Source organism: Oncorhynchus masou, chromosome 1 (genome assembly GCF_036934945.1).
Source record: "Oncorhynchus masou masou isolate Uvic2021 chromosome 1, UVic_Omas_1.1, whole genome shotgun sequence".
Taxonomy (NCBI): domain Eukaryota; kingdom Metazoa; phylum Chordata; class Actinopteri; order Salmoniformes; family Salmonidae; genus Oncorhynchus; species Oncorhynchus masou.
In genome coordinates, this window is record NC_088212.1 from 51,122,014 (window position 1) to 51,144,337 (window position 22,324).

General features: G+C 42.6%; 1 protein-coding gene across 2 annotated transcripts in view; it reads left to right on the forward strand.

Moving 5' to 3' along the window:
- ogdha (oxoglutarate dehydrogenase a) overlaps positions 1–16,436 on the forward strand; it is a 74,324-nt gene extending 57,888 nt beyond the window's left edge. For both annotated transcript variants that reach the window (XM_064974364.1, XM_064974357.1), the window contains exons 7-23: positions 2,752–2,898; positions 3,004–3,094; positions 3,237–3,416; positions 3,745–3,873; positions 4,017–4,196; positions 5,694–5,846; positions 5,947–6,049; positions 6,207–6,335; positions 6,538–6,688; positions 6,873–7,000; positions 7,379–7,557; positions 9,141–9,212; positions 13,633–13,758; positions 13,842–13,914; positions 14,033–14,196; positions 14,399–14,553; positions 14,651–16,436. In XM_064974364.1, coding sequence (XP_064830436.1) covers positions 2,752–2,898; positions 3,004–3,094; positions 3,237–3,416; positions 3,745–3,873; positions 4,017–4,196; positions 5,694–5,846; positions 5,947–6,049; positions 6,207–6,335; positions 6,538–6,688; positions 6,873–7,000; positions 7,379–7,557; positions 9,141–9,212; positions 13,633–13,758; positions 13,842–13,914; positions 14,033–14,196; positions 14,399–14,553; positions 14,651–14,771 — 2,281 coding nt within the window. In that variant the 3' untranslated portion in view covers positions 14,772–16,436. The remainder of the gene's footprint in view (positions 1–2,751; positions 2,899–3,003; positions 3,095–3,236; positions 3,417–3,744; positions 3,874–4,016; positions 4,197–5,693; positions 5,847–5,946; positions 6,050–6,206; positions 6,336–6,537; positions 6,689–6,872; positions 7,001–7,378; positions 7,558–9,140; positions 9,213–13,632; positions 13,759–13,841; positions 13,915–14,032; positions 14,197–14,398; positions 14,554–14,650) is intronic.
- Positions 16,437–22,324: the final 5,888 nt, after the last annotated feature.

Consider the following 22,324-nt stretch of genomic DNA (forward strand, 5'->3'; position numbering starts at 1 on the left):
TTTTGGCCCATTCCTCCATGCAGATCTCCTCTAGAGCAGTGATGTTTTGGGGCTGTTGCTGGGCAACGCGGACTTTCAACTCCCTCCAAAGATTTTCTATGGGGTTGAGATCTGGAGACTGGCTAGGCCACTCCAGGACCTTGAAATGCTTCTTACGAAGCCACTCCTTTGTTGCCCGGGCGGTGTGTTTGGGATCATTGTCATGCTGAAAGAGCCAGCCACGTTTCATCTTCAGTGCCCTTGCTGATGGAAGGAGGTTTTCACTCAAAATTTCACGATACATGGCCCCATTCATTCTTTCCTTTACACGGATCAGTCGTCCTGGTCCCTTTGCAGAAAAACAGCCCCAAAGCATGACGTTTCCACCACCATGCTTCACAGTAGGTATGGTGTTCTTTGGATGCAACTCAGCATTCTTTGTCCTCCAAACACGACGAGTTGAGTTTTTACCCAAAAGTTATTTTTGGTTTCATCTGACCATATGACATTCTCCTAACCTTCTTCTGGATCATCGGTCAGACGGGGCCTTCCCTCTACTCTGCCACCAACTGGTGTGCTCTTTGAAAATCAATTGTTTGCACCTGTTCATCCGTCATCTTGAGATTATGTTTCATGAACACCCTGACTTTTTCCTCCGTTGACTGATAGTATTCATCATTTTTTCCCATTATAACAATATTATTTCTCATACTTCTGCACTTTAGATCAAGTAATTCGGCTTTCGTTTTATCATACCGTAGCGCCTCTGTAGTGTCTTTTAGGGAGTCCACGGTAGTTTTCAATATCTTATTTTCCGCTCGTATTTCTTCCATCATTGTATACTGTAATCCATTCCTGTTTTTAAGGCCTCAGCCTCCCCCAGTTGCCCAGGCAATAATTATTATTTTTTTTTGAGCATTGCTTACAAGCGAGCAGCTATCTTCTGGAAACATGGTTATAAAAACGTCCCCCTCCAATTTTAAGTTCGTAATTTTAGACTGCGGCTTTCATCCCGTTTCGCTCGCAGAACTCGAGGAAAGGTCTCTTGTTCACTTCGATATATCCATTTCTTTTTCAAGCTGATCAGTAAATAGTTTGATTCTCTATATTATACAGAATGTTTGTTTCGTAGTTATCACTTAATCCTCAATTTTTGTGATTAATTCATGGGACAAGCTGTGCCTACCACGCTGCCACCTGCCACGTCATCGACAGCTTTCTATAATACTTGACACATTGGAAAGAATTGACAAAAAAACTGATAAACTAGAATGCTATTTGGCCCTAAACAGAGTACACAGTGGCAGAATACCTGACCACTGTGACTGACCCATAATTATGGGGATCTTTGACACTACTTACAGACTTGCAATTGAGAAAGGCCACCAAAGGCAGACCTGGCTCTCAAGGGAAGTGCACACTGACCACAAAATGAGGTGGAAACTGAGCTGCACTTCCAAAACTCCTGCCAAATGTCTGACCATATTAGAGAGACATGTTTCCCTCAGACGACAAACATCCACAAAGATTTCGAGAAAAAATCACATTTTGATAAACTCCCATTTCTATTGAGTGAAATTCCAGTGTGCAATCATGGCAACAAAATGTGATCTGCTGCCACAAGAAAAGGGCAACCAGTGAAGAACAAACACCATTGTAAACGCAACCTATATTTGTTTATTTATTTTCCATTTAGCTTTCACTATTTGCACATCATTACAACACTGTATGGCATTTGAAATGTCTTTATTCTTTTGGAACGTTTGTGAGTGTAATGTTTACTGTTAATTTTTTGTTTATTTTACTGTTGATTATTTTACATTTCACTTGCTTTTGCAATGTAAACATATGTTTCCCGTGCCAATAAAGCCCCTTAAAGTGAAATTGAGTTGAGAGACGTGGAGACTGGAATAAACTAAAAAATGAACTGAATAGCACACATCAATGTTGCAATTTCGATTACAATTATATTCATTGTGCAGCCCTAGAAGCAACTACTGTTGTCAATGTTGATGATGGGAAAGTCAACTTTCTGTCAATCATTTTTATTTCTCAACTCTAAATATTGAGCTCTAGCAGCTATTTTACAAGCAAGATAATTGATTCGGCTTTGAGATGCTGTGTACGAAATGCACATCGGCCCTTGCGAGTGCAGGTGTCATTGGGCAGTAGCCAAGTTTTTTGGGGGGAGATATTGAATTTACTGTTTTATTAATACATGGCTACCAGCAGTGGGTATTATGTTTAGAGTTAGCAATATAGCTAATGTGTTTTGAGTTTTACTTACTCAGGAGGGGAAGTAGCCCCAAATCAATTAGCCTATGATAATAGTGCAAATAAAGATGTAGGCAAATTAATCGTTATTGAACAAAAAATGTAATATCCATAGCCTAATTGTCAATCCAAAATATGAGTCACTGGATTAGGTTGCAAATAAAAATATTGTTGGTCATGTATTCCTGCATGGACATGTTAGATGAAACAACATATTTCTTGAATAGCATCTTAGTCTTACACCCCTAATAAAGCACAGTGAATGACTTTATGAAATGATTACACATTTTTCTATTGCGTCACGCCACAGATTATTTTTTTTGGTGTGAACAAATCATAGGGTGGCACCTACAAAAAGTTAGTGCCACCAGGTGATTTTTTTTCCCTCTCTGGAGCCCTGCATTGGACCAATCCTGCAAACTAATATCATAGATTTCTGGAGTCCTTCTCTCCAAAGGGATATGGCCGTGTGATGACGGCGTGCTTTGTGTACCGCAGGTTTGAGGAGTTCCTCCAGAGGAAGTGGTCGTCGGAGAAGCGCTTCGGCCTGGAGGGCTGCGAGTCTCTGATCCCCGCCCTCAAGACCATCATCGACAAGTCCAGCGAGAAGGGTGTGGAGAACGTCGTCATGGGCATGCCACACAGGTGGGTAATAACAAAAGGAGCACAAGGTGAGGGGATGCTTGAGTTTCTGAAACATGGTTTGACTTTCAGCCTTCTCTCCTCTGACACATGCTCACAATCTCCTAGGGGTCGTCTGAACGTGCTGGCCAACGTCATCCGCAAGGAGCTGGAGCAGATCTTTTGCCAGTTTGACTCTAAGCTGGAGGCTGCTGATGAGGCGAGTCCCATCTAGCCCACCCACTGCAATTCTTGACTGCACTAATTGGAACACAGCTACTGAATTGCCTGAATGTGTGGCTCTATTGTAGATGCCTAGCGGTATTCTACTGCTAGTATGTTTGACTCTGTTGTTGTTGCAGGGCTCTGGTGATGTCAAGTACCACCTGGGGATGTACCACAGGAGGATCAACCGTGTGACCGACCGCAACATCACTCTGTCCCTTATGGCCAACCCCTCCCACCTGGAGGCTGTGGACCCCGTGGTGCAGGGCAAGACCAAGGCCGAGCAGTTCTACTGCGGAGACACCGAGGGACACAAGGTATGGACCGACACCTCTGGTTTTGAACACGGTTTGAATACCGGCGTATTTATTTTTCTCAGTGACAAGGGAGTACTTGCAGAGATCAATAGTCCTTTTGTGTACTGTAGAAAGTCCCCCTTTCGGTTCGATCCCAGGTTTCGGCACCAACAAAAAGAGACGCCCCTTTTTCTGCCCTTCACTTACACACTGATCTGTACCGGATGAGTGAAACTATGGTTTCCACCATATCGCTTTCACCAATCTGACTTTGTTTGATGAGTTATTACCTCAAGCAAGAATGGATTGTAAGTGTTCTGCATTTGACGTTGGATTGTTTATGTTCCAGGTGATGTCCATCCTGATGCACGGTGATGCTGCCTTTGCCGGTCAGGGCGTTGTGTACGAGACCTTCCATCTCAGCGACCTGCCGTCCTACTCCACCCACGGCACGGTGCATGTGGTCGTCAACAACCAGGTGTGCGCACACACGCCAATCTAACCACTGACCACACCTGGTCTGGAGAAGATACAAATAGTCTTTGTTCCAGCCATGTTAGAAAACCAGTGGTTGTGTGAATGGCTGGTGTGCTAACCCTCACAACCCCTAACTTCCCCCAGATTGGCTTCACCACTGACCCCCGTATGGCGCGCTCCTCTCCGTACCCCACTGACGTGGCCCGGGTGGTCAATGCTCCCATCTTCCACGTGAATGCTGACGACCCTGAGGCTGTGGTGTACGTGTGCAACGTGGCCGCCGAGTGGAGAGCCACCTTCCACAAGGACGTGGTGGTGGACCTGGTGAGTATAGTTCCCTAGGTACAGATCTAGGATCAGCTTCCCTTCCCCCAATCCTAACCTTAACCATTCATGGGGGAAAATGAATAACTGACCCAAGATCAGGGGCTGTGTTTGTGTGTGCAGACCTGCCAACTTGCACACATTTTGTGTACCATGCACGTAATTTGAGGTTAAAGTATGCTGATATGAAAAACTATCCTAAAATAAGTTAGCAAATGTAAGTAAGCATTTCACTATAAGGTATACACTTGTTGTAGTCGGCGCATGTGACAAAGTTGGATTTAAAATACACAAAAATAGGTTTTTAGTTGGGACATTGTGGTATTTGACTCAACCTTCTGAAGTTAGCGCTGAGCTGCTCCAGCCTGACCCCCGTCGTCTTAGTACTATTTTCTTCCCTCGAACTGGATGGCAGTTCCTCACTTCATCTGATACCTCTGTGTGAGGGAAAAGGGTGGGGAAAATGGAGAATGACTGTTTGCTAAATACATTTTCCTAAATTGTATGTGTTTGTCAAGCACACAACCATTATTATTTCGTAGTTAGCACCTTAGCTAAGGCGTCATTACGACATGGTAGTTAGCTACAGTGTTTAGTCAACTAAGCGAGAACACTTTCTTGCCAGGTAGTAGGAGCGAGCTCATTTACGGGCATGGAAACATGTGCGCTGTTGCGGTAGTTCAGTGTGCTTCACTGCATGGATGGAAACAGACACGCCCTGAGACCTGTTCCGCTCATGGCGTCCACAGAAAGTTATATTGGACTAAAGATTAGTAGGCAAATGTTAATTAATCAGTTCTTGATCTGTCCTCTTGATATATCTGTATGTCAACAGTAGACTGCTAATGATGTGATATTAGTCCGTTCACAAATGTTGAATGAATAGTAGCCAATAGTCAGACCTAACTTGATGGATTAGGTCAGGGATGGAGATCTAAAACAAGTTAATATGCCTAGTTCAGTTGGTTCATAGTACACTAGACTATCCACATGGACACCTATTAATTAGAATAGTCATTACCCCTACATTTAACCTAGAAAAATGTGTCATTGAGACCACCTCAATTTAATTTAGGATCATACACAAGTCTTCTGTGTTGGCTACGTTGTTTGATATAATTTGAGACCTTAGGTTTCAGGAAATAGCGGTTACAGTTGACTAACCCCCTCTGGACCTCTCCCCTACCCAACCTTAGTCCTACATCAGCACCACCTTGTCAGAAAGTCCTAGTGAGAGACCTTTTTCTAGTTAGCTACTGAAGAGCAACTAATTATCAAGAACCCATAAAGTCTATAGCCTACAATTCCTACTGAGGCAGTCTTCTGTCAACCTCCTTATTATGCCCAAAAAATGCCTATTATTTGGGCAGTGTGGGTGTCGCGCACGCTGTCGCGGGGGGGTGCCGCCACGGCGTTGATCTGGTACTCATAGACCTGCCAACCTTGAAGAAGTTCTATCTGTGTATGTGTTTATTAACAATGTTTGTGTGTCGGCAGGTGTGCTACCGGCGGTTGGGACACAACGAGATGGACGAGCCCATGTTCACTCAGCCCCTGATGTACAAGCAGATCAAGAAGCAAAAGGGAGTGATGCAGAAGTATGGCGAGAAACTCATTGCAGAGGGGGTCGTCACGAGACAGGAGTACGAGGTCAGAGCTCAACCACTTCGACCATATCTCTCACGCTCCATAGAGTAGAGCCGAGGAGTCACCCTCTCCACTTCTGCCTTCCATCTCCCTCTCTCTACAGGAGGAGATTGCAAAGTATGATAAGATCTGTGAGGAGGCACATGTTCGCTCCAAGGATGAGAAGATCCTCCACATCAAACACTGGCTGGACTCTCCCTGGCCTGGTGAGTGGGTTAACAGTTCACAGACACACATACACAATGCCGTGTGTGTGTGTGTGTGTGTGTGTGTGTGTGTGTGTGTGTGTGTGTGTGTGTGTGTGTGTGTGTGTGTGTGTGTGTGTGTGTGTTGTGAATAATGGACCTGTGTGTGTGTGTGTAGGTTTTTTCAACCTGGATGGCCAGCCCAAGAGCCTGACCTGCCCGTCCACTGGCCTGACTGAGGAGGAGCTGACCCACATCGGTCAGGTGGCCTCCTCCGTGCCAGTCGAAGACTTCACCATCCATGGAGGTGAACCCTACTCTAAACCATAGAATTAAGAACGTAATAATATTATCCATCTCTATGCCTTTTAACTTTTAAATCCTCTGATGGCGGGAGAGTCAAAAGCAAAAGTGCAGAATGAAGACATGGCTCTTTTATTGACTCTGGCTGTGTACACACAGCAAGATTTACACCTGGTGACAAGTGTCTGGTTTGCACTCCTCCGTAGGTCTGAGCCGTATCCTGAAGGCCCGAGGGGAGATGATCAAGAACCGCACGGTGGACTGGGCCCTGGGAGAATACATGGCCTTTGGCTCTCTGCTCAAAGAGGGCATCCACGTTCGCCTCAGCGGCCAGGACGTGGAGAGGGGCACCTTCAGGTGACGAGAGGGAGAGGGACTTTCAGTCCCAGGCAAACAAAATGTTTCCATTTTTGAGCATGTCATCTTGAGTGTGTCCCAAATGATGGTCTCTGGTCAAAAGTAGGGTACAGGCTGCCATTTGGGATGCAGATCTTGTCTCTTGTCCCTCATTGTCCCCACTGTGTGTTTCCCTCCCTGCCAGTCACCGACACCATGTGCTGCACGACCAGAACGTGGACAAGAGGGTTTGCATCCCCATGAACCACGTGGCCCCAAACCAGGCCCCCTACACCGTCTGCAACAGCTCCCTGTCAGAGTACGGCGTGCTGGGTCAGTCACTCTCCACCTCACAATTACTGTGAAAACATTTACTATGGAAACAGATTCAGAGAAACTGGGAAATATCACAGGAACTCTCATTCAAATAATCCCTTACTACTATCTCCACCCGCTACTATATTGGGACTCACACTTGGCAAGATAATCGGGGACCTAGCGACCAGTCATTTTGTATGAAAGGAGATACACAGCGACCTAATTGTCCGCGACGAGAGCTCAAGCAACCAACATTCACAACGATACACCAATCCGAAGAGATTTTAACCTTGATCGCTGACTATCTCGGCAAATGAGTCCTGAGTTAGGAGCATCTCTTTCTCACTCATTCTCTCGCTCTCTTTCTTTCTTTCCCTCGGTCTCTGTTGTCAGGTTTTGAGCTGGGCTTTGCCATGGCCAGTCCCAATGCCCTAGTCCTGTGGGAGGCCCAGTTCGGAGACTTCCACAACACAGCCCAGTGCATAATCGACCAGTTCATTTGCCCCGGCCAGGCCAAGTGGGTCCGCCAGAATGGCATAGTCCTGCTGCTGCCCCACGGCATGGAGGGCATGGTGAGTACCCCATAGCACCAGTTGAAGGGAGGAGATGGCGTTTCAAACAATTGTTCATAATCATTCCTTCACACTACATGCTCATTTAAGGGTTTTCTTTATTTTTACTCTTTTCTTAACTGTACAATAATAGTGAAGACACCAAAACTATGAAATAGCACATACGGAATCATGTAGGAAAATACATTTTATATTGGAGTTTCTTCAAAGTAGCCACCCTTTGTCTTGATGACAGCTCTGCATTTTCTCAACCAGCTTCATGAGGTAGTCACCTGGAATGTATTTCAATTAACAGGTGTGCCTTGTTAAAAGTTAAATTTAGGAATTTCTTAAGTTTGAGCCAATCGTTTGTGTTGTGACAAGGTAGGGGTGGTATACAGAAGATAGCCCTATTTGGTAAAAGACCAAGTCCATATTATGACAAGAACAGCTCAAATAAGCAAAGCAAAACGACAGTCCATCATTACTTTAAGACATGAAGGTCAGTCAATCCGGAAAAATTCAAGAACTTTGAAAGTTTCTTCAAGTGCAGTCGCAAAAACCATCAAGCGCTATATTGAAACTGACTCTCATGAGGACCTCCACAGGAAAGGAAGACCCGGAGTTACCTCTGCTGCAGAGGATAAGTTCATTAGAGTTACCAGCCTCAGAAATTGCAGCCCAAATACATGCTTTACAGAGTTGAAGTAATAGGCACATCTCAATATCAACCGTTCAGAGGAGACTGCGTGAATCAGGCATTCATGGTTGAATTGCTCCAAAGAAAACACTACTAAAGGACACCAATAATAAGAGACTTGCTTGAGCCAAGAAACACGAGCAATGGACATTTGACCAGTGGAAATCCTTTGGTCTGATGAGTCCAAATTAGAGGTTTTTGGTTCGGATGATCTCTGCATGTGTGGTTCCCACTGTGAAGCATGGAGGAGGTGGTGTAATGGTGTGGGGGTGCTTTGCTGGTGACACTGTCAGTGATTTATTAAGAAATCAAGGCACACTTAACGAGCATTCTGCAGTGATATGCCATCCCATCTGGTTTGGGCTTATCATCTGCTTTTCAGCAGTACAATGACCCAACACATCCAGGGTGTGTAAGGGCTATTTGACCAAGAAGGACAGTGATGGAGTGTTGGATCAGATGACCTAGCCTCCACAATCACCCGACCTCAATCTAACTGAGATGGTTTGTGCTCAGCATATGTGGGAACCTTCAAGACTTTTTGAAAAGAATTCCAGGTGAAGCTGGTTGAGAATGCCAAGCGTGTGCAAAGCTGTCAAGGCAAAGGGTGGCAACTTTGAAGAATCTAAAATATATTTGGATTTGTTTAGCACTTTTTTGGTTACTACATGATTCCATATGTGTTATTTCATCGTTTTGATGTCTTCACTATTATTATACAATGTAGAAATTAATAAAATAAATAGATAAATAAAACCCTTGAATGAGTAGATGTCCAAACTTTTGACTGGTACTGTACTTATAGAGTTGATTAAAAACATTGTTAATATGACGGTTATTTTATGCATCCATAATCGTTGATTTTCTGTGTCAGCCCTAGTGACCTCACTGCTCTCCTCCACAGGGCCCAGAACACTCCTCTGCTCGTCCAGAGAGATTTCTCCAGATGTGCAACGATGATCCTGACGTGCTCCCGGTAAGTCAAACCCTCACTTCTAATCATTCTGCACTGCCTTTTGTATCCAAAGGGCTGTTCATGTATTCTTGTTCATGCCTGACATTTTCTTCCAAATAGAGTGGAATCTATGTCTAAGGCGGTGGTATTCAAACTTTTTCAGCAGGGACCACATTTTTTTCCCCAAGAATTTCTCGCAACCCATATCTAATGACACAACCTTAAAATCTATACATTTCTATTTTTACAACAAATAAGCTTCGATTTATTGCATTTTCATCTCATCAACATGAAAAGAAACCAATAAATACATTTACTCAATAAAATTATATTTTTCAGATTATCTTCAAAAACGTTTGTATATTTTCCCATGGAATGTGTATTTTTTTTGTTATTATTATTACTATATTTTGGGGGTGGTCGCGACCAAGACTTTGTATACCACTGCTCTAGGGTAATGTTAAGGTAATTTTGCAACGGAAACAGATGGTTGAAGTGTCTCCGGCACACTGTGTACTAGCATATACGTCGGTCACATCTACTGAGGGGTACAATATAGACGTGCCATAAACAGAATGTGAAATTCAAATTTAAACACCCCCAAAGCTTCAGTGGCATGGTACTTAATGTGAGATAAAACCGGAACTGGTCCTTGCTCGGACTGTAGAGGTTCTGAAATTTTGTCAGTCTGTGATTGTCTTTCAAATAAATACCAGTCTCACGGTAATTGACCATTAATTAACATAAAAACACGTTTAGCATTTCCAGTTTCCCACTATAGCCTATAAGCCACTGATGCGTACCTTTTTCAACATCTACATTTTTTAAGTCTAAATCAATTTAATATAGCCTACACTATCACAATAACTCCATTATTTTAGGCATGAGTAAAGAAACACTATGATATGAAGAAAATGTTGCCTATTTCAGAAGAACAGCATAACATGTTCTGAGTAACATAAGGACAACTCAGAACATGTTATGCTGTTCTTCTGAAATAGGCAACATTTTCTTCATATCATAGTGTAATTGACCATTAATTAACATAAAAACACGTTTAGCATTTCCAGCTTCCCACTATAGCCTATAAGCCACTGATGCGTACCTTTTTCAACATCTACATTTTTTAAGTCTAAATCAATTTAATATAGCCTACACTATCACAATAACTCCATTATTTTAGGCATGAGTAAAGAAACACTATGATATGAAGAAAATGTCGCCTATTTCAGAAGAACAGCATAACATGTTCTGAGTTGTCCTTATGTTACGCCCTGATCTGGCTATGCCATATGGTTGTTGGCTACACTAGTTCATTTAGCAGGTAAGATTTGCTTAATTCACGTGGTATTATTTTATAGTAAGACCAATACAATTGAACATGAGCTGAATAAAATAGAAAGGATATTTTGCAACTAATGATTTGAAAAGAGTCATGAATGACATGCGCTCTGCTCTGTTTCTTGTGCGGGCTGCACAAACAATCATTCACAATTTGACAAGCACTTGATAATATTTTCACTGACTATTCTCAATGTAATCTGGTCTTTACATATAGCCTACTAATATTCACTATATATACAAAAGTATGTGGACACCCCTTCAAATTAGTGGATTTGGCTATTTCAGACACCCATTGCTGACAGTTGTATAAAATCCAGCACACAGCCATGCAATCTTCACAGACAAACATTGGCAGTAGAATGGCCTTGTTGAAGAGCTCAGGGACTTTCAGTGTGGCACCTTCATAGGATGCCACCTTTCCATGTTTGTTTTAAGCCTATCCCAATCCTTAACCCTTACCTTGACCATTCAGAGTTAATGCCACTGTAAGCATCTGCCTCCAAAGGTTATAAGTTGTTTTTGAAATTTTTGTTTTAAGCTTATCCTAAACCTTAAGCCTTAACTAAACCCTTCTGAGTTAATGCCTAAACATATCCCTAACTTTAAAAATGTGGCATTAATGTCTAAACTTAACCTTAAACGCTGATGTTTTCAACAACTTCGAATTTTGACATTTTAGAAACATAAATGAACATCTAGTTCTGATGTGAGCTTGTTACTGTAGGCAATGGGCTCTCCAACTGTGTTCCAGGTGTCTTGGGCCTATAGGCTACATTTTGGAGTTATTTAGCCACTTCAGTTGTGATACAAACCACACACAGGCCTTATGGGCTAGGCTACATGATGCCTGATTTTAGCTAGTCTTAGACTGCAAACACTGGAAAACATTCACATGTTCTAATATTCTCACCATTAAGATTATTCTCAATTTAATCTCACCTTTACAGTGCATTTGGAAAATATTCAGACCCCTTGACTTTTTCCACATTTTGTTATGTTACAGCCTTATTCTAAAATCGATTGTATTGTTTTTTATTTACACCCAATAACCCATAATGACAAAGCCAAAACAGATTTTTAGATTTTCTTTGCGATTTTATTCAAAATTTAAAAAAACTCACATTTACATAAGTATTCAGACCCTTTACTCAGTACTTTGTTGAAGCAACGATTACATCCACGAGTCTTCTTGGGTATGACACTACAAGCTTGGCACACTTGTGTTTTGGGGAGTTTCATTTTTTCACTGCAGATCCTCTCAAGGTTTGTCAAGTTGGATGGGGAGTGTTGCAGCACAGCTATTTCAGGTCTCTCTAGAGATGTTCAATCAGGTTCAAGTCCGGGCTCTGGTTGGGCCACTCAAGGACATTCAGAGATGTGTCCCGAAGCCACTCCTGCGTTGTTTTGGCTGTGTGCTTAGGGTCATTGTCCTGTTGGAAGTTGAAGCTTTGCCCCAGTGTGAGGTCATGAGTACTTTGGAGCAGGTTTTCATCAAGGATCTCTGTACTTTACTCCGTTCATCTTTCCCTCGATCCTGACTAGTGTCCCTGCTGCTGAAAAACATCCCCACAGCATGATGCTGCCACTACCATGCTTCACTGTAGGGATGGTGCCAGGTTTCCTCCAGACATGACGCTTGGTATTCAGGCAAAAGAGTTCATTCTTGGTTTCATCAGACCGGAGAATCTTGTTTCTCATGGTCAGTCCTTTAGGTGCCTTTTGGCAAACTCCAAGTGGGCTGTTATGTGCCTTTTACTGAAGTGTGGCTTCAGTCTGGCCGCTCTACCATAAGGCCTGATTGGTAGAGTGCTGCAGAGATGGTTGTCCCTCTGGAAGGTTCTCCCATCCCACAGAGGAACTCTGGAGCTCTTTCAGGGTGAACATTGGGTTCTTGGTCACCTCCCTGACCAAGGCCCTTCTCCCCCGATTGCTCAGTTTGGCCGGGCGGCCAGCTCTAGGAAGAGTCTTGGTGGTTCCAAACTTCTTCCATTTAAAAATAATGGAGGCCATTGTGTTCTTGGGGACCTTCAATGCTGCAGAAATGTTTTGGTACCCTTCCCCAGATCTGTGCCTTGACACAATATTGTCAAGGATCTCTACTGACAATTCCTTCGACCTCATGGCTTGGTTTTTGCTCTGATGTGCACTGTCAACTGTGGGACCATATATAGACAGGTGTGTGCCTTTCCAAATCATGTCCAATCAATTGAATTGACCATCGGTGGACTCCAAGTTGAAGAAAGAGCTCAAGGATGATAAATGGAAACAGCTTGCACATGAGCTTAATTTCGAGTGTCATAGCAAAGAACACTTTTTCATTTGAAACATTTGCAAATATAAAAATAAACTCTTCACTTTTTCATTATGGGGTATTGTGTGGAGATTGAGTAAAAAATATATTTAATCTATTTTAGAATAAGGCTGTAAAGTAACAATGTGGGAAACATGAAGGGGTCTGAATACTTTCCGAAAGCATTGTATGTGTGAAATTAGTTTTGATTTAGAATGGGCCATTATCATGCACCTGTTGGCACAGGGACAGGGTAAAAAGACATCATCCATATGCACTTGAATAGTGTTTGAAGAAAGCTTTTCTCCGCAGTTAATTTTCATGGCAGCCATGTAGGCTACTCCAGTTGAAAAGCAAAGTAATGTGCTTTAATATATGAAAAGTTGAGAAATAAATATAGTAGGCCTAGTTGATGGGTTCCTCTTTTTAATAGAGGTTGTCAACTCTGTTTTATCATGCAATTGCATAGCATTGCCTGTACACTTATTTTATTCCATGTGTCAACAAGCTATGAGGAGCTCGCTCTCGCTGCGCAACAGGTGATCCTATTCCACTCAAACTCTGAATGCCAGGAGTCTCATGAAGTGTTTGATTTGGTATTTGCAGCTTAGTGATTAGATGGACAATAGTGCTGAGTACCAGCATTAGCGACTGGCCGTTAGCAAGTTTGGTAAGCTACTAATGACCATCAGCGGCATCAATGCGCAGTTTTTGAGATGTCTAGTTACTGTGACTCACGGGTAACGTGGAATCACCGTAACAGCCTTAGTCCTTACCCTTTCTTCTCACCCTCCTCCTCTCCACCAGAGCATCACAGAAGACTTTGCCATTCGCCAGCTCCACGACTGCAACTGGATTGTGGTCAACTGTTCGAACCCTGGCAACTTCTTCCACGTGCTGAGGAGGCAGATTCTGGCGCCCTTCAGGAAGCCTGTGAGTCCCCGTCAATAACAACATTTTTACCCTAAAGCTGCTTATTACAGCTCATTGTCCTCTGATCTGTCCTCTTTTCCTAGCTCATCGTTTTCACCCCCAAATCCCTGCTGCGCCACCCCGAGGCGAGGTCCAACTTTGACGAGATGCTGCCAGGTAAGACTGTGTGTGTGTGGCCGTGTGTATGTCTTCTTTGAAGGACAGTGCTGGTGTGTATGCCCTCTGTATGTCTGGCAGTGGGTAAGTGTTGCTGTGTCTTCCGGCTGTGCTCCAGGCACAGACTTCCAGCGCCTGATCCCAGATAATGGCCCAGTGGCCCAGAACCCAGCCGGGGTGAAGCGCATCGTTTTCTGCACAGGGAAGGTGTACTACGAACTCACCAAGGAACGCAAGGCCCACGGCATGGAGGACACGGTCGCCATTGCTCGCATGGAGCAGGTAGCTACACACACACTCAACACCTCAGGGCTCCCGCACAGAGCGGTATGCACTAGAAAAATGCTTAGCCAAACTTTTGCCTGACCTAACGAGTTTGACACATTCTCTGTGTGTACGGCACCCTAACCCCACTGGTGCTCCCTTTGGCTTTCCGAGCTACCTTACTCTTCTTCATGACATGACGTGGTTTCTCTGTTTGCAGCTGTCCCCCTTCCCCTTTGACCTGGTGAAGGCTGAGAGCGAGAAGTACCCCAATGCCGACCTGGTGTGGTGCCAAGAGGAGCATAAGAACCAGGGCTACTACGACTACGTCAAACCCCGCATGCGCACCACCATCGATCGCGCCAAGCCAGTCTGGTAAACAAACCCTTCATCTGCTCTTATCCTCACTCCTAAGTGTGTCTATGTTTAGTTAAACTCTTATTAAACTCTCTCCCATTACGTGTGTGTTCAGGTATGCTGGTCGCCCTCCTGCTGCGGCACCAGCCACAGGAAACAAGAAGGCCCACCTGGTGGAGCTGAAGAATTTCCTGGACACTGCCTTCGATCTGGACGCCTTCAAGGACCAGATGTAACTCTTTCTTCCCGCTTCCTCTGTCCCAGGATAAGGGGTAGCCTTCAACCTCCACTGCAACCCAGAGGCCCCTCCTCCTCCGTCCCATATGCCCACAAACCCCCTAGACTTGGAGCTTAGAGCAAGCCTACTCTCCTGGTGGGTGTCTCTGTCTCTAGCCCACAAAGGCAACAGTCCTGTTCATTTAAGTCATTGCTATCTTCCCCTACCCAGGCCCTCCCTCATCGACTCCCCCTGGTCCTGTCTCAGCGTGCCCTAACCCACCTTCATCAGACACATGCCTCAAGACCACACATTTAGCAGTAGACAACCAGCTAGTCAGGGGTCAGGAAAGAGAACCTTTGTACAGTCAGTGATCCTTAGCTTGGTTTTTATTTTCTATACCTGTATTTGTCTGGTTAACACTCCACTCACCAACACTATAACCTTCTTGTGTTGGGTTTTGCTTAAGCCCTCTGTGTGTGTGTGTGTGTGTAACCAAAGCACATTGTTTATAAAGCTTTATATATTTTTCCGTGTGTTTCATTCTGCTGCTATCCTTTTGAAAAGCGTCTCCTTACACATTTCATCGCAGGTCTCCCTACATAGCCAAAGGACGGGGCAACTGTTGCAACCAGTTTAAGATATGTACTACTAGTATTTGGCAAAACACACAACGGTTAGTTCAATGTCCATGATCAGACCACATCATTTCGAGGAGAACCAGGTGTCCCCCCCCCCCCCTCCTGTTCTCTGCTCTGAGCACACTGCAGGGATGAACTTGTCTTGGTCTCTACCCTCCGTCTCTCTTCTCCGGGGTTATCTATCTCCTTGGTGAGTGCTACTGACATCACCACCATCTGCAACTGCTTTACATTTGTCTGTTTATTGGTTGTATGTGTGTTAGGTTTTTTTGCCTTTCAAATCAACTTTCTCATTCTTGTAATGGCTATTAGAATATGAGGTATTGAATGCGGGAAATGGGAAATATTTTCACTGTCACATTGTCTTCAGTGAAATACTAGTACATTTAACATGACAAATGCTCTTTTATCCATCTTGCACCATTTCTCACGAAAGAGGCTGAGGCTTAGATAAGGGAAATTGGAGTGATGAACCAGTGAGTTGAGTTAGTACCATATTTGCATTTATATATGAGTGTTGAACTGGTCAAATGAGTCCCATGTTTGCACTTGTATATAAATCCACATAGAAGTTTGTAAAGGATTGTTCATATAGCAATGTCAGGGCAACTTCTGTCTTTAGATACATGGCCCCTAGCTCTGTTGTCCTACTGCAGAACAGGGCAAGCAGGTTGGAGCTGATTTCCCCCCCCCCCCTACATGTAGTCCTCTCATGACTCTAGCTAAACACTGATCTCATCCAGATGACATATACTAGACCTGGCACCTCTAGATGTCTCTCAACAATTCATGTACTCATTTTCCTCTTGCAACCCCTGTGCCAAATTTGTTTTCAAGCATTTAGCATTATTCTGAGGGTGTATGAATGAATTGTCAGAGGAGTCTTTTTAGCTGCATAGCTAATTAAAAAAACAGGACATCACCTTTTTGTTTGGATGGCTCCATGAGAAAGCAAATTATTTATTTATTTTCATATAGTGGATTAAGATTCTTTCCATTTAATTATTTTGGCTTCATTCAATAAAGACTATCTTCCCAAATCAGTGAATGGTTGAATACATTTTTTTGACAATTAGTGTTTTGTTTTTACATTGCACCTCACAAACAAAATGAAACGGCCACTATACAACACATTACCTAAGGTGATATCAACATATGGTTTCCAAATTTCATTAAACACTTCCAGAGTTTAACTTTAGAATATACTAAATCCAACAGTATGTACAGTAGCTAGATAGTTCAGTCCTCCAGTTATTGAGGCTTTCTAATTGATAGCTATACATTTCTTTGCAGCAATTAGACCTAGATGACAACTTTCCCTTGATCACTCATGATGTGGCCCTTTTTGGGTATAGCTAGTGGCTTCCCCCTCTCTCCTACACCCAGGTTCTGTTATCTCAGGTTGTAAATTCCTGGAGGAATCTCCTCGCCATGCAGAAATAGATACATCGAGAGAACATAGGATTTCACATGGCAAACTCCTAAATCCCCAAAATGAGGATTTGATACAAAATGTCCACTTGCGAGAAGGTGGGAATGGTCCGTGGACACTTAAGGGATGGGTATGAGGAGTGTTTCATTTGGTGACCTCAGAGAGGACAGGAAACACACAACTATATCTCTGAAATGTACAATCCTCAAATATGGGGTTTGCATCTAATTCTTGTATAAAAATGAGTAAAGATTAAACTATTTGTGAAATTATGTAAGGATGTTAAACTTTAAAGGGAATAAAATTGGCCCGCCCCCCCGTGAGACATGATCTGGCGTCATGGAACAGCCCTTTTCTACTGTTATGAATGGAAATCCTCTTCAGACCATGCATTTTCAATACATTTGCAAAAATGTATAAAATTATGTTTTCACTCTGTCATTATGGGGTATTGTGTGTAGATGGGTAAAAAAATATATAACTTTAGATTTCAGTCTGTACACATTTGGAATAAGTCAAGGGTTATCTATACTTTCAGAAGGCACTGTATATACACTGCTCAAAAAAAATAAAGGGATCACTTAAACAACACAATGTAACTCCAAGTCAATCACACTTCTGTGAAATCAAACTGTCCACTTAGGAAGCAACACTGATTGACAAATTTCACATGCTGTTGTGCAAATGGAATAGACAACAGGTGGAAATTATAGACAATTAGCAAGACACCCCCAATAAAGGAGTGGTTCTGCAGGTGGTGACCACAGACCAGTTCTAAGTTCCTATGCTTCCTGGCAGATGTTTTGGTCACTTTTGAATGCTGGCGGTGCTTTCACTCTCGTGGTAGCATGAGACGGAGTCTACAACCCACCCAAGTGGCTCAGGTAGTGCAGCTCATCCAGGATGGCACATCAATGCGAGCTGTGGCAAGAAGGTTTGCTGTGTCTGTCAGCGTAGTGTCCAGAGCGTGTAGGCGCTACCAGGAGTCAGGAAACGTGGAGGAGGCCGTAGGAGGGCAACAACCCAGCAGCAGGACCACTACCTCCGCCTTTGTGCAAGGAGGAGCACTGCCAGAGCCCTGCAAAATGACCGCCAGCAGGCCACAAATGTGCATGTGTCTGCTCAAACGGTCAGAAACAGACTCCATGTGGGTGGCATTTCTTTGGGTGGCCGCACAGCCCTCCATGCTCTCGCCAGAGGTAGCCTGACTGCCATTAGGTACCGAGATGAGATCCTCAGACACCTTGTGAGACCATATGCTGGTGCGGTTGGCCCTGGGTTCCTCCTAATGCAAGACAATGCTAGACCTCTTGTGGCTGGAGTGTGTCAGCAGTTCCTGCAAGAGGAAGGCATTGATGCTATGGACTGGCCCGCCCGTTCCCCAGACCTGAATCCAATGGAGCACATCTGGGACATCATGTCTCGCTCCATCCACCAACGCCACGTTGCACCACAGACTGTCCAGGAGTTGGCGGATGCTTTAGTCCAGGTCTGGGAGGAGATCCCTCAGGAGACCAGCCGCCACCTCATCAGGAGCATGCCCAAGCGTTGTAGGGAGGTCATACAGGCACGTGGAGGCCACACACACTACTGAGCCTCATTTTGACTTGTTTTAAGGACATTACATCAAAGTTGGATCAGCCTGTAGTGTGGTTTTCCACTTTAATTTTGAGTGTGACTCCAAATCCAGATCTCCATGGGTTGATAAATTTGATTTCCATTGATCATTTTTGGGTGATTTTGTTGACAGCAAATTCAACTATGTAAAGAAAAAAGAATTTAATAAAAATATTTCATTCATTCAGATCTAGGATGTGTTATTTTAGTGTTCCCTTTATTTTTTTGAGCAGTGTATAATAATAAGACTTATCATTCCATTGGTAATGCCCAACTAGGACTAAATTAAACACTTTTTTAAAATGTTGGGAGTCAGTATGTGTAATCTCCTATAGTAAAGGGTTCTGGGGCCTGGTGTTCAGCTCCCATACCTGTTCCAAACCACTGCAGAGTGTCTTCTATGTGTCCATGCTATGTGCAGTCAACTAGTATAATTAGTGTTTGTGAAGTAAATATACTGATTAACTATGGCTAGTTCTAACTTCTGAGATAGATGAGACTAGCGGTCAACCAATTATGATTTTTCAACGCCGATACCGATTATTGGAGGACCAAAAAAGCCGATACCGATTAATCGGCAGATTTTTTTATTTGGAATAATGACAATTACAACAATACTGAATGAACACATATTTTAACTTAATATAATACATCAATAAAATCAATTTAGCCTCAAGTGAATAATGAAACGTTCAATTTGGTTTAAATAATGCAAAAACAAAGTTTTGGAGAAGAAAGTAAAGGTGCGATAAGTATTTTTTTAAATGTATTCCAAATCGGGGCCCAAAAATACCGATTTCCAATTATTATGAAAACTTGAAATAGGCCCTAATTAATCGGCCATTCCGATTAATCGGTCGACCTCTAGATGAGACACTTCTGAAGTATACATTAATCATTTGTCATTTGCCCACCTCAATTTCTTTTAAGCCAAATGAATAGGTTCTCTCAGGGTCGATAACAAGGGAAAACAACATCAAAAGCCTGTGTTAACTTAGAATAGTATTTGATTGTTTAGGTATTATAGTATATTAAAGAGACATTTGTTCAACTCCATATAATTATCAAATTAAATAAATGCAAACAGATATAGGCCTAACCACTGGAGTAGCTTACAGTTCCGTTGTACTGCACGCAACCACGTGGGGCACTCTCGTCTTGAACCACCGGGGCACAGAGGAGGGCAGATCACTAAAAGCAGGGTGGTATAATTAAGCAATAAGGCCCGAGGAGGTCTGGTATATGGCCAATATAACACAGTTAAGGGCTGTTCTTATGCACAATGCGGAGTGCCTGGATACAGCCTCCCCATTAGCCGTTGTATATTGGCCATAAACCACAAAACCTCTAGGTGCCTTGTTGCTATTGTCAAGTTGTTACCAATGTAATTAGAACAGTAAAAAAAAGAATTGGGTCATACCTGTCTGATATAAAACTGATTTCAGCCAATCAGCATTCAGGGCACAAACCACAGAGTTTATAACGACTTCTAACATCAATGGAACATCCATCAGGGCACCGGTAGAGCCAGAGTGCCATTTATTCACTTGATTTTTCAGAGTTTATCAACTACACGTTCAGTTGGCCTAGCTACATTTCTTGTACATTCCACCTTGGGATTTCAATATAATTATCCAACAAAGATCTGGAAATAATTATTGAAAGGTGCATAATTGTGGGCTTCGTGCACAAAGCCTCTTTTATCTCTTTTATAAACTCGGTAATTGCCCAAGTTTCTTCAACATTCATTCAATCAATTCATTAACATTATTCTTGTAATTTATATGGGAGAATAAAAAGAAAAGGATAATCGACACAATGATATCATGTTGCCCACACTGATCATGTATTTTTCAATGAATATATCAATATCCCCGTTATCACGCCTTAATTCAGGCAACAACAACAAAACAAAAAAAAATGTAAACGGTGTCATAAATGTGTTGGAACTGATGAAAAATATGAACACAGCTATTGATATGATAAAATAAACTAAATACCTGATTTACAGTAAATATTGTCTATTTGGTCCCTACCAATTCAATCGTATTAATAGGACTGGTCTGTAGACTATATCTGTATATAATTGCCAATTATAGGCCTACAAACAGACATTGTACTACGGGCAGAGAACTATTCACACCTAAAAGGGCTGTGCTCTTGAGGTCTCAAATGAAATAAAGACCATCCAAGCCAAGATATCAGTAAATGTCTGTTAACTGACCACTAGATGGTGCTTCAGTATAGAATATTATCAGGGTGGTGGTCTGCAGAATAAACCCATGGTGAGCTCTGAGTCTGGACCCATTATGAATGCTATGATATGCTGTCATTCTCCTACTGATAATTGTGTTTTTATAGCGGCAACAACCTTAAATATATATATATTTTTTAAATCACTCAAAGCAAAACATGCATATCTGTTTCAAATGATGCTCATCTGATGCCATCTCACCACCTCGTTCAAATAAGAGCCAGTCTCTTGTGCGTTTCAGTGAGTTCCCAAGAGCAAATGAACGACTGCAATCAGGGATTTTAATTTTGACTGAGGGCAATGGGTTGTCGGAAGCCACTACACAAACAAGGGAATTGGCATGTTTTGCAGCAAGCTCACCCAAGACTTTATTACAGTGAGTCACAGCATTTGGGTGAAAATGTCAGCGACCTCTGATTTGCATTTCATTCCATTTCGACCATTGAAATCATGTCAAGTTAATCCTTCTGTTATTTAGGCACCTCCATACTCTCTTTATAAGAAAAACAAATAGCATTGTATTGATGTCCATATTCCATTAATAAAAGCTTTAACGTTACATTGGGACTTATTGAGGAGTCCTATTACCACCCTTAAAAGTGGGCTGGCTAACTCAGCTTTCATGAATCAGTGGAAGGTGGGCTGCCTGAAGTAGTCATGTCATTCCCTTCTGCTTTTCAGTGCAGTCAAAGATAATCTATTATATTGACAAGATAGCCAAGTGACTGCTCTAACTATATAAATACATGTCGTCAATGATCAAAGGCAGGCAGGATCAGGTGGGGCCATTCTAGCCAATGAGAAGGCAGATACAGTGCCTTGCGAAAGTATTCGGCCCCCATGAACTTTGCGACCTTTTGCCACATTTCACGCTTCAAACATAAAGATATAAAACTGTATTTTTTTGTGAAGAATCAACAACAAGTGGGACACAATCATGAAGTGGAACGACATTTATTGGATATTTCAAACGCCCAACTTTTCAGTTTTTGATTTGTTAAAAAAGTTTGAAATATCCAATAAATGTCGTTCCACTTCATGATTGTGTCCCACTTGTTTTTGATTCTTCACAAAAAAATACAGTTTTATATCTTTATGTTTGAAGCGTGAAATATGGCAAAAGGTCGCAAAGTTCATGGGGGCCAAATACTTTCGCAAGGCACTGTAAGAGACATTATGTCAGATTAATTTGCAATTGACTGTCATAGCCCCACATTAAAAGTATGTAATGGTGAGTTGAGAAGAAATACTGTTAGAATGTTTTTCAATTGACTGCTATAGTCCCAAATAAAAAGTAAACATTGGCTGTTAATTACATATTTTTTTAAGATATCAAAATGTGGCCGTGAACTAAAAGAAAGTTTGGGAACCCCTGGGTCAACATGATTTTTGAATGACTACCTCATCTTTGTACCCCACACAATAATCTGTAGGTCCCTCAATAGAGTAGTGAATTTCAAGCACAGATTCAACCACAAAGACCAGGGAGGTTTTTCAATGCCTCGCAAAGGTGTGAACATTTAAAAAAGCATATGCTGAATATCCCTTTAAGTTATTAATTCTACTTTGGATATTACAGTGAGGGGAAAAAGTATTTGATCCCCTGCTGATTTTGTGCGTTTGCCCAC